Source organism: Mustela nigripes, chromosome 15 (genome assembly GCF_022355385.1).
Source record: "Mustela nigripes isolate SB6536 chromosome 15, MUSNIG.SB6536, whole genome shotgun sequence".
NCBI classification, from domain to species: domain Eukaryota; kingdom Metazoa; phylum Chordata; class Mammalia; order Carnivora; family Mustelidae; genus Mustela; species Mustela nigripes.
In genome coordinates, this window is record NC_081571.1 from 73,424,339 (window position 1) to 73,437,397 (window position 13,059).

The 13,059-nt window shown below is 41.3% G+C and overlaps 1 protein-coding gene across 2 annotated transcripts in view; it reads left to right on the forward strand.

Moving 5' to 3' along the window:
* Nucleotides 1–13,059, forward strand: part of UBAC2 (UBA domain containing 2) — a 172,611-nt gene that overhangs the window by 24,003 nt on the left and 135,549 nt on the right. For both annotated transcript variants that reach the window (XM_059378139.1, XM_059378138.1), the window contains exons 2-4: nt 5,449–5,576; nt 7,757–7,876; nt 8,417–8,526. In XM_059378139.1, coding sequence (XP_059234122.1) covers nt 5,449–5,576; nt 7,757–7,876; nt 8,417–8,526 — 358 coding nt within the window. The remainder of the gene's footprint in view (nt 1–5,448; nt 5,577–7,756; nt 7,877–8,416; nt 8,527–13,059) is intronic.

The window sequence follows — 13,059 nt, forward strand, 5'->3', positions numbered from 1 at the left end:
TTTTTTTTAAGTCTTACGTATTTTCATTGATTTCCATAACAGCATATCACAGACTGCCTGGCTTAAACAACAGAGATTTATATTCTCACAGGTCAGAAGACTAGAAGTCCAAAATCAAGGTGTTGTTAAGTTTTTCCTGAGGCCTCCTTCCTTGGCATGTGGGTGGCTGTCTCCATGTGTTCATGTGGTCTTTTCTATGTGCATCACTGGTGTCTCTTCTTCTTATATGGACAGGTTAGGTTAGGTCCCTACCTTTATGACTTCACTTAGCTTTACCTGTTTAAAGCCTCCATTTCCACATATAGTCACATTGAGGGTTGGGTGCATGAATTTGGGGGGAACATAGTTCAGTCCATAACACTGATTTTATGTCTGCTTACATTATTGATAACTGACAGAAGTGCTGAAGTATCCAACTGTATTTGTGGATTTATTGGTTTCTCTTTTTAGTTCTGTCAGTTTTTGCTTTGTGTATTTTGAAGTTCTTTCTCAGCTTTCAAATACTGTGATTCACTGTGTGCCCCCACCCCCTGTTTTATTATGAACATTTTCAAACATGCTTAAAGTTGAAAGAATGGTACAGTGAATATCATATACCTACAACTGAGATTCTACAGTTAACATTTTCTTATATTTTTTGAATCACATAGCCATCCCTCTATTTATTTCATCAATTCTTTTTTCTGTTTTTTAAGTAGGCTCCACGCCCAGTGTGGAGGCCGACACAGGGCCTTATTAACTCATGACCCTGATATCAAGACCTGAGCTGAGATCAAGAGTTGGATGTTCAACCCACTGAGCCAGCCAAGGGTCCCAATATATCTTACTTTTTGGTGCATTTCAAAAAATTTGTAGCTACTTTATCTCTATACACATAAGTATATATATTATTAATGAGAATTTAATAATTGTAATTGTTTAAGTTTCTTTGTTTTTTTTTTATCTCATTTAGAGATCATGAGTTGATCAGTAAGTCTTGCTGTCCATAGTAATGCTGTGTACTTAGCCTGTGGTGTGGGACTTCTTGGACATTTGTATTTTGTCACTTTCTGCATAGACTTTGGAGGTCTGATTTTTGCTCATCTTAAGAAGAGGACTTAAAAAAAAAAAAAAGAGGACTTCATGGTAGAGTTATCCGATTTAAGTTACCAGATCTGTATTTTTAGGGGTTTGTTGAGGCCTGGATGGAATTAAAATGGTTGTATAAATAGGATCAGTTATTCATTCAGTAATTATCTTATTTCTTTTTAGTCTTGATTTTTAATTGTGGTAAAATATACATAACCTAAAATCGACATTTCAACCATTCTTAAGTGTACAGATCTGTGGCATTAAGTACATTCATACTGTTGTGCATCTCTAGAACTCTTTTCATCTTGCAAAACTGAAACCCTGTACCCACTGAACAGCTCCCTCTTCCTTCCTCCCCCATCCCTGGCCACCACCATTCTACTTCGGGCTCTATGAGTGTGACTACTTAGGTACTTCATGTAGTGGAGTCATATGGTATTTATCTTTTTGTGTCTGGCTTGTTTCACTCAGGATAATGTCTGAAAAGTGTATCTGAAATACAATCCATAGTGTAGCATGTGCCAGAGTTTCCTTCCTTTTTAAGACGGAATACTATTCCACTATGTGTGTATTCCACATTTTGTTTATCAGGCCATCCATGGGTGGACACTGGGGTGGCTTCCACTAGTGTTCATACCTCAGTCGCCTTCCATTACACACTTACTGAGTGCCATAATGGGCTTGATTCTGTTCTCAGCATGGGAGACTCTGTGGCTGTGAGTGTCCCAGACAGAGTTGCTGCCTTCAAGAAGCGATCCACGAAGAAACACATTTCTTGATTCTGAATTGCATTTTTCATGTTTTAGTGTTTCTAAAATTGGGTGTCCTTTATAATTAATAACATCTGGGATTTTATAAGGCAGTGTTTCTTTTTTAGTGACACCTAAAATAATGGTGTGTCTTACAGTCATTTCGAATCATAGATTTGATGAGTTGAATTTAATAAGTCAACTGATAAGTGCTATGAAAAAAGGTAATCCAAAGTTAGTTACATGGGGTGGTCACAAATAAGGTGACATTTGAGCAAAGCACATGTTCAGTTTGGTTGATTCTTTTTTTCTTTTTCAGAGCAGGACTTCCTCCCTGAAAGATGCAGTGTGCTGGTTCACGTTCTGGTGCAAACTCTGTACCTCAGTGTGGGCTGCTAGCAGTCTGCGAGAGGGTAGAGCCCTAACAGTGGGGATAGGGATGGGGGTTGGGAGTATTTTGCAAGATGGGCCCGGATCTTGTATGCATGGGAAGGGCAAGGGTGATGGATTTTCCATCTTAGTAACTGGCAGCAGTGTTTCCAGTTTTGCTCAGAACAAAAACTTTGGAGTCATTTTTGACTTTTCCCTTTGCCCATACTTTACAACCTGTCAGCCAGCAGATCCTGCCTGCAGTGCCTCCAGAGCGCATCCCAATTCTGACCACTCTGACCAGCCCCACCTAAACCGCCGCGGGCCAGGCCATCTTCATCCCTTGCCTGGGTTATCATGATAGCCTCCTAATGGGTCCCCTTTCTTCTATATGTGCCTTCCCGTAATCTCGTCTCCATGTAGCAGGTGAAGTGGTTCTTGAAAACATGTCTGATCGTGTTATTCCTGTCCTTAGATCCCCCCAGAGCATCCTGTCACTTTTATAGGGAAGGGTAATGTCCGTGTTTGCCTACAGGGCTCTGCTCCGTCCGCGCCCCGTCTTCTCTGACCTTCTGTCCCACCTCTCCGCCTCCTTCTGCTTTTGCTCCTCCCTGCCTCTGGCAGTCCGGCTGCTTCCTGATCATATCGAGCACCTTCCTGTCTCAGAGCATTTGTGCTCGCTCCTTCTTCTGCCGGAAGGACAGTTCCCAGCGGTCTGCAGGGCCTATTTCTCAGGTCCCTTCGCAAGTCTTACATATCAGAAGGGCCTTCCAGTCACCCTGTATAAAATAGTACCCTTCTTTCCCACCAGCACTGGGTTTTCCCGTAAGTCAGGGTGGGTTAGGTTATGTTGCAGTAGCAAACAGCTGCAAAGTATTGCGGGCCTAAAACCACAAGATCTGTTTCTCACTGAGGGGAGCCCTCTGTTTCCAGTCCCCTAGGCGGTCTACTCCACATCTTCTTCAACCTGGGATCCGCTCGCCCAGCTCCCTCCGTGAGCATCCACAGAGGGAAACGCTATCCACTGCTTTTCAGCTATCTCCCTGGAAGTGACATCTGTCACACTGACTTGGCCAAAGCAAGTCATGTTGTCATACCGAACGTCAGCTAGGGGCGGTATGAGTGGCTCAGCGATCTTATCATGGGTCTGGAAAGAGAACAGGGACTCCCTGGTGGCTAGTACAGCCACGCTTTTTATCCTGCTTAATTTTTTTTTTTTTAAGATTTTGTTTATTTATTTGACAGAGATTACAAGTAAGCAGAGACAGGCAGAGAGAGATAGGAGGAAGCAGGCTTCCCTGTCAAGCAGAGAGCCCCATGTGGGGCTCGATCCCAGGACCCTGAGATCATGACCTGAGCCGAAGGCAGAGGCTTTAACCCACTGAGCCACCCAGGTGCCCCAATCCTGCTTAATTTTTTTCTAGCATTTATTTCCCTCTGACATAAACATATTTAACCTAGTCTTGTGTATTTTCTTTTCTCTCCTTTCTAGACCACAAAGGAGGGGGGCTTTGTCCATCATTAATGCTGTACCCCAGGGGCATGGGATAATGTGTGGTCGATCAGAAGTGCTTATTCATGTTCAGGAATGATGGGGAATGACGCCAGCCAAGCATTCGCTTCTTCGCTTGGCGACGCGTAAGCCAGGCTGGGAGTGTGGAGCAGGGTGGGTGGAGGGAGAGGGCGAGATGGTGTGAAATGAGAAGTGGGAGAAAAGCAGTGGAATTACTGGTCGGTGGGGAGCGTCCGCTGAGATTTGAGACCATGAACCTGCAGGAGATCTAGCAGCTCAGCTCTGTGACTTCTTCCAAGAACATCCATTTGCCCCAGGCTGGCAGGGCAGAGGCAGGAATGAACGTCGGGGCCCATTTCACAAGATGAGGTGGAAGCCCAGGTTGAAGAAGGAAATGGGGTCCTCGCTGCCCCTTCAGGGCGCAGCTGCATCACCGCTGCTCCAGCTTCCACCCTGTTGGAAAGATCCCAGAGCTCGCCTGTCCCGAGGAAGCCCTTCCTCCTGGCTGGTGGGAGCGGTGGTAGGAGCCGACTCCTCTGTTGGCATTCTTTTCTTCTTTAGCTTCTCCTACACTTTTGAGGTAGCCTCTCTTCCCTTCGTTTTACAGGTGAGCAGAACAGAAGCGTCAGGATAGAATTTAGGTTGGTCAAGCTCACAGCCCCGGTGCTCTCCTGTACTTCTGAGGGGCTAGGCCACGAGGAGCCCTCTTAGTTTTTAGATTCCCTGGAGCCTTGGTTGCATCTGAGTCAGGAAGATGGTATGCAGCTACCTTACTAGTGGTTCCATGTAGATGTTTGCAAGACCTCACCAGAGAGGAAACAGTTGGTCTATTTTTATATACTTAAAACGGGTGCAATAACCACATTACCAACTGTAACTAGTGAATTCACTCCCAGGGAATTTCTTGTGAATACAGTTAAAGTGTACTTCACACGATCTGAGAATGGTGCCATTGGTGATTCTTTCCTGTGGTCTTACCTGTTGATGATCTGAACATTTCATAGGTGTGGGGATCTGCCCTGGCTCTGTGGCCGCTGTAGAGAACAGAAGGGAGGTGATCTCTCGGGCATTTTCAGCGTGATCAGGAAGACAAAAGAAGTGTGAAACCCTGACTATTCAAATGGTACCTGGAAACAAGGGTGCAGAGTGGGGGCAAAGCCCATGGGGCTAAAATGCTTCACTGAGACTGATGGAGGGAAGTGGAAACTGAGCTGGAGCTTGGAGGCTGCGTGAGACTTAGACAAGGTTCTCCAGTGGAAAGCCTACTAGGACCCCGGCGGTGACCCTCGCACAAAATCTCGGCATGCCACTGCAGGCAGCATAGTTGGCACTTCTAACTGCTTTTTTAATTTTTTGGAAAAAATGTTAATGTGTGTGCATCTCATGCGTGCTCAGGAATGAACTCATTTTGGTAGGAAACCTAGTCCTCTATTTCTTCAACTTTGGTGACCATTTCTGAAAAGTATTCTGTGAAAGTTCCTGGCTATAAACTTGGGTTGGTCTCATGAGAGCCAAATGACCGTGAACCCCTGCCAGCAAGTTCCACTTGTTTTCCAGTGCTCTTTGATCACTTCCCTCTGCAGGTGGAGGTTTTGGAGATAGACACTAATACGAATTCAATTCTGGAGTTTGTGAACGTTGTCTTCATTCTAATCCAAAGGAAGTGAATTCTCTTGCTTTTCACCCAAGTGGTTTTTTAAATCTTAGAATCAGTCATTCTGAAAGATGTTTTCTTTTTCCCTCTAGATAAGGCACCTCTGTCTAAGGGTCTTCTGCTGGTGCCCAGTGCCCTGTCCCTTTTGCTAGCCCTCCTCCTGCCGCACTGCCAGAGGTTCTTCGTGTATGACCTCCAAGCTGTCAAGGACGACTTCCAGGTGAGCTCTGCTAATGGGCCTTTGTGAGGAGAAAGGCAGAATCTTTCTTGGTGGGCTAGTTTTTCTTTTCTGCTGTTCTTCTTTCCTTCCTGCTCTTCGTCCCTCAAAGCCTCTAAATTTCTAAGAAATACTATTTATTTTTTAAGACTCCATCAGCAAGTGAATTTTCTAGTTGTATTTATTAATATTTGCAGGAATGCCGGTTGTAATGAAGCAGTTGCAGTGTTTCCTTTTACTGGTAGGCACATCTCACATTCACTTCTTACTCACAGAAATGCAGTTTACAGCTTCAAAAGAAAAGCAGTGTTAAATCTGTTTTAATTATGATTAGTGTGCATTCTTAACGTTTTTAAAAGCAATTTTGTGCTTAGCATTTCTAAACTTTATATTCCCAATCTTGAGTATTGATTAGATGATCTAAGCTCTTCCAGCGCTAACAGACTGTGACTCCATGAGTTACTTTGTAGTGGCGGTTATATCAAGTAGGAAATTTCCCTTGGGTTTTTATTTCTGGGAAGAGCAGAACTCTGTGGCTTTTGAGATTATGGGCTAATCTCTTTGAAGGTGCTGGGTCTTGGCTGTGAGTGGAGCTTAAAGGGATGTTTGGCACCAGCTCTAGCATGGGGCTGTCCCCACACCACCAGGCAATTCCTGGGGACCAGCTGGGCGCTCTACAGTTCAACTAAGTCCTGACTCCGTCCACCTGGCGGCAGCATCAGATCCCCCAGGTGAAGGCTTCAGTCCCACAAGGCTGCCCGCCCTGCCCCCATGCTAGTTGCAAAGCCAAGGTCACTACCTGTGCCTCTGACCTGCTAGCAGCAGATTAGAGATTACCATGCTCTCCCCCTCGGATATGAGATGCCAGTTGCAGGTCCAGGTTGTTCCTGGTACTTAGGACTGATTGGTTTTAAATCAGAGCTTCCCATGACCCCCTCAGGTTTGATGAATTTGTTAGGGTGACTTTCAGAACTCAGAGAAACATTTTACTGCTGGATTACCTGTTTATCGTCAAAGGGTGGGATAAAGAACACAGATCAATGTCCAGATGGAAGAGGAGGACACAGAGCTTCCATGGTCTCTCTGAGGTGCCTTGGGCTCACCAGTCTGGGAGCTCCCTGAACCCTGGCCTTCTGGATGTTAATGGAGGTTTCATGAAATCATTGGCCATTGGCAGCTGATCCTACCTCGAGCCCTTCCCTGTTCCCTCTTAGGTAGGTCAGAGGGTGGGGCTGAAAGTTCCAACCCTCTAATCCCAAGGTTGGTTCCCCTGGCAACCAGCCCCCGCTCTTTGGTGCATCTAAAAGTCACACATTGACACACACAAAAGACACCTTCCTCGCTTTCATCAGTTAGGGAATTCAAAGGATTTTAAGAGCTCTGTACCAGAAATGAGCGAAAACCAAATCTGATTTCTTATTATAAGGTACAATATCACAGGGTGTTAGTGCAAACTGTGGTATATAACCTGCTACCTTTCCTTTGCTAAATATTCGATTAGCCTTTTCAAGCAAAATATTCTACTTCTGGAACACTGACGTCTTTCCTTCATGGTGAAGTAATTAATGCCTTTGCTCATATTGGCTTTATCAAGTTCCTCTGAAAGGCTTTCAGTTATTTATCCAAATTACTGCTTTCTGTCAGAATAGAATATTGCTTCCCTCTCATTTCAGTTGCTATAATGCATTTCTGGACCCTGGCTGCACATTAGAATCACCTTAATAAACTAAACACACGCACGCACGCACGCACGCGCGCACGCGCTGATGCCAAGACCTCACCCTAGACCAGTCAGGTTGAAAAATCTCGTGGTAGGCCTAAACACTGGTGTACTTAAAAACAAAAAAAACCCCAGGGGATTCTAGTCTGCAGCCAGCCCTGAGAACCACTGCTGTGAGGGAACAGAAGGTCCTTTGGCCTCAAGTTGGTACCTGTCTGATTTGGGGGATTGATTTGGTTTAGCTGGCCACATAGGTGGGGTCCCCTTCTAATGTGCTGCTTTACGGGCACCTGTGCTGTAAGGTGGGACCTGCCTACATGGGGGAGTTTTCCTTTCATGTGCATGTCATTAATTTATCAAATTAGGGTATTAAAATTAAGCAGTATGACGTAATGTAATAAATTTGCTAAGGCACAAACCTGAACAAATCCTACTCATTATTCTTTTTTAAATCCCCATTTAGATTTGGAGGTTGATATGTGGAAGAATAATTTGCCTTGATTTGAAAGATACTTTCTGCAGTAGTCTGCTTATTTATAATTTTAGGATATTTGAAAGAAGATATGGAAGCAGAAAATTTGCAGTAAGTTTTTATGTGTTTTCCTTTTGCTGTTTAGGTTATGGAAAAAAGTATTTTGTTTTCTTATTTTTAAATAGTTTTATTTTGCTAAGCTTAGTGTTATTATTAACAGCTATCTTCTAATTACATGATCCTCTGACTGATTTGAATCGTGCTTATTAGCCAAAGAAAAATTTTCAGTTTGAGCCACTTGCATGATAAAATGATAATGATAATAGAAAATATCAGGTGTGAGTGGCTAATAAAAATTTTTATTAGGATTTTTACTTCAATAAAATTTTAATTGCTTATTGTGCTTAATGATTTGTGTGTTACTTGTTAAAAATAAATCATGCTATAAATGTCTTTTGTTTTTACCATACTTAGAAATTATGAAAATATTAATGCATTTGACCAATATGGCTTTACTCCCCTATTTTGAAAACCCTGTGCTACTAATAAAAACAAATTAAAAAAATGTACCTGAGTTCCTTTTAATTAAATAAATGTTAGTTTATTTTTTGAAGACTCCTTTCAGTAATGTTCTTCCTGTTTTATTTTTAGTCCTTTTTGCTGGGTTCCTGGGTTTTGTCGGTTTTGGTTGACTTCATTCTCGTCGAGGCCGTGTGGTATTTCTTTGGTATTGCTGCAGCCGGAAATCTGCCTTCTGGATTGTAAGTAGCTCTCAAAGATTAGCTTAATAATGAGTTAAATCTGATTTAAGTTTTTGTACATGAAAGTCAGTTAAAGAATATTTTAAACTCTAAATGTAGTAAAATTGACTTTTGGGGTAAAAAAAATCCAATGTATACTTAATCACATTTTCATTATGTTCTTGAAACAGAATCCATATTATACTTATTCCTTTTTTCAGCTTTGAAATATTTCAGAGAATTTTTAGTGAATGTCCTCTTTTGGTCCAGAAGGTAGAATTAGTTTTGTATTTTTATGATGAAATTTTGTCTCTAGTTTTATGAATTAACAAAATTTAGATTAGATTTGGAAACAATTTGTCTGAAGTTAAGCCTCTGAAGAATGATGTTTTTTAAATTGGTATTTTATAGTCAGCTTGCAATAGCCAGCCTGTGTGTGTGTGTGTGTGTATGTGTATGTGTGTATGATTTCGTATTGTGTTGATCTTTAAAAACAAAACATGTATTAGCTTATGAAATAACTAGTATCTGAAAGTAGTTAGCACATATAAATGACCTTAAAGCGTCTTGGAATTAAGTTCTGAGAAATAAGATACTATGAAATACAGTTATCAGATATTTAAAATTCTGTGTATAATAACTCCTGCCTTATTTTAATTTAGCAATGTGTTTTTAGAGAACTGTTCGGGACTGAAAGTATCTTAATTCAGAGTCACTTACATAGTTAGTGATCTAATAGCCTTCACCCTTATGTTGTTCATATTTATGGTGTAGCCTTTGTGGGATTTACTTAATTATAGTTGCACTCATTAATTGAGGGTTGACCATTAGCTTTTTAAAAAATGTGTGATTCTGAATGATATCTGAATGGAGACAGATAAATTTCTGTGTCATAATTGTTATGCTGTTTTTGTTGAGTTCCACTGGTTATGATTTTAATTAGATGGAGGAGTTTAAGTTGACCCTTCTGCCGTTGTGGAAAATAGTGTAGTCATCCGGAATGACTCATGTTAATTTAGAGGAGAAGTAGCATTACTGAATGATTAGTTTTCCCCAAACATTTCTCATCCAGGCTCATTCTATTTGGTTTTCGATATGGAAGTGTATTGAAAGACAGTATGAATGTTAATTCAGCCATCACCTGAATGAGAACATATTTCTCTTTCCTTTTCAAGTCATAAAGTATTACCAATGGCTTTTTAGAGTCCTGAAGCTTTCTCAAACATAGACTTCTTGGAACATCAATCTTTATTTCAGTAAACTCCACATTTTGTAAATATGTCTTTCATTAGACGGTAGCAGAGCTTCAGAAATTCAAGAGAGGAAACAACTCTTTTAGTCATTGTGCTTTATAAATTGCAATATTTTGTTACCCTTTTTCTTTTGCCACCAATGCCAAATTTATTTGCACTCTCTACAATTCTTCATTTCTGTTTAGTTCTTTCTTTACCTCACTATTGTTAAAACTTGTCTTATAAATGTCACCAGCAGCCAACTAATTTTTAAAGCCAGTGGCTTATTTTCAGTTGTTTTATTTGACCTTTCAGTGGCTCATAAATGCTTTGGGCTCCCATTATTTCACGAACTGACCCTCTCCCTGGAGCCCCAGCACACTGCTCTCCCCTCGTGCTTTTTAATCTTGTTCACTGTGCGCAGCTCAGCCTTCCTCAGGCTCCCTCTGGGCTTCCTTGTCCTCCCATGGCTTCAGTGACAGTTAACATCTTTTGCTTCCCAGCTCTCTAGTTGCTGCCCATATTACTCTCCTGATCTTGCTAGAGCCACGTCTCCTAGTGACTCCTAAGACTCAGAGAACATGGATCGTGTTCTGAGCTCTCATCTCTTCTGGTCTCCTCCTTTGCTGGGCTCCCATCTCCATTAGTGGCATTTCCATCCGCCTGGTCATCCAGTCTTCCTCTTTTCTCCTCCTTCCTCTTAGCTCATCCTTTCTTCATCCTCCACACCAGGTCCTGGTAGTTCGAAGTCCTGTGTAAATCGTTCATTCACCCCATCTTCTCTACTCCGGCTGTCAGGTCAGTCTAAACTCTAAGATGTTATTTGTTTATTTGTTTATTTATTTATTTATTTGGGAGAGAGAGCGAGCGCGTGCTAGAGCACAAATGGGGGGAAGGGCAAAGGGAGAGGGAAAAGCAGACTCACCGCTGAGCAGGGAGCCTAACACCAGGCTCAATCCCGGGACCCCAATATCATGCTTGAGCCGAAGGCAGACGCTTGCCCGACTGAGCCCCCCAGGCGCCCCTAAACTCCGATCTTTCCCTGCCAAGGTTGTTCCAGTATTTCTCTAACTAGTCTTCCTGTCCACTTCAAAGCATCCCATACAATATGGTTAGAAGTTATTCTTCCAAAATGCAAGTTCAACCGTGCCAGTCTTCCTTTTAAAATCTTTTAAATCCTCACTTCCTTCAAAGTCAAATCCGCCTCATTCAAGGTGGCAGCGGAGACGTCTGGAATAGCGGGAACGCAGAGGCTTTGCCGTCAGATGTGCCGGAGTGCACATCGCAGCTCTCCCACTTACTCCTTGTGTCAAATCTTGAGCAAGTTACTTCTCTCAAGTTCCCTTGCTGAGCTCAGTTTATCTGATAGGTGAATTGAGAGTCAGTACTCTCTCCTTCCCAGGCAGTGGAAAGAATTAAGTGAGCTCTTTCATGCAAACATCCTAGTGGTGACAGCCCCGACCCCTCATACTGGTTTTCTTCTTTCCCATCAGAGCCCTCATAATCTGGCCCCAGTCCAGTGTTTCACGTCACTCCATCGGTCATTCAGCTCTCTTAGCATGCTATGTGTTTGTATTCGCATGCCTCCTTGGTTTTCTATCTGCACCCTGTCGCCCTTGGGAGGAGTAATTGCTCTTTTATGTGCATTCCAGCAAATTTATTAAGATCCCTAGCATTTATTACATTGTCATTGTAATTGTTACCTGGGCTTTCCATGCCATCTTCCTGGCTGTTTGAGGGAGAACTAGTTTCACTTTATGTGCTCATTGCCTTACATTCTGTAATGTTGACTGGATAGCCTTGATTGCAAGTGTAGCCACATAAGACTGTAAGGTAAGGTCTTTGAACCATAGGCCTGTTCATTTCGTTTATAGTGTCCTGCATAGAAATTATATGTAGCATCTGATAGATTCTCAAGACTGTTGTGTGAAATTCAGAAAATGTGACCATTATGTTTTGAAAGTAAAGATAACACCATTAAAAGCAAGGTATATTAGGTGCTTCCAGACACCCATTCCAATCACACAACTGTCCTTAAATACCTATTATTTTTTAGTTGTTAGTATTTTCATATGCTTGTTATATTGTTTTTCAGAATCAGAACTCTCCAGAATAAGTGGAATTTTGAATTTTCACACATCATATTAAAATGCATCTGATTATAGCTTAATAAAATTATTTTTAAATTGTGCTTTAGATTATCTATAGTTTTACTGTGAAAACCATAACATATATTTTCACTTGTGTCAGTAAAGTTTTTTTTGGATTTTGTGCTCCCAAATTAAGTTCTTCTCACCAAGAAAAGCCATTACAGAGAACTTGCCATTTAATAGATTACCCAAGGGGCTCCTGGCTGGCTTAGTCAGTGGTGCATGCAGCTCTGGATCTCAGGGTTGTGAGTTCAAGCCCCATACTGGCTGAATTTAAAAATAAATTCTTTTAAAAATAAAAATAATGAAATAATAAAGTATATAAGAGTAGACTAAACCGTATCAAATATAAGAGTTATTTCCCATGTTTCAGAAATAATTATTTGTTTAAAAGATATTTGCTAAAGTATCTTGCTCACTTGACTATTCAAACTAAAAACTTCAAGTAGTTTTCTTTTTGTGGAGAAACTGCGTCTCAGTACCACCTTGACGCCTTTATCTTCTGTAGGTCTGAGAATGTTTATGTTCTGTGAACGTGTTTGCTTTTTATTATTGAGAATTGGTGGTTGATATAACAGGAACTTGGTTTCTACTCCTGGTTCTTCAACTGAGCAAGTTACGTAACCTCACTGGATTTTAGTTCCTTTATATATAAAACAGACAAGTTAGACTAGAAGGTCATCTAAGGGATCTTCTAGTATCAAAACACTATTTTATGATTAGGCTCCTTCCTTTTTTTCCCCCTAAGAATATGAATTTACCCATGTTAATTATAGAAATCCATTTCTAACTAATGCATTTATTTGATTCTTAGTCCCATTAGGAGGTGATCATGTTAAGAGTAATGAAAGTGATTTAGCAGAGAGGAAGTTATGGTAGACTAATTTCCATAATATTTAGAATACTATGTGCTTTACAGATTACAGTTTACTTCCTTTTCTTTTTATATAGGGAAGTTACTTGGTTTGTTACTTCATTAGGGGAAATTAAATGGCAAGACTGGGGGAAGAATCCAAGGTCCCTGGTTAGTGCTTTTACACTGTGATGTATGGCCTGGGAAAAAAATCGTCGACTTGTAATGTGATGTTTAGTCAATACGAAGAGCAATCTGTTTATACTGGAGAAATATATTTTACCTAACAGCAGAAACTTTGTGTCAGAGAAATGATAGG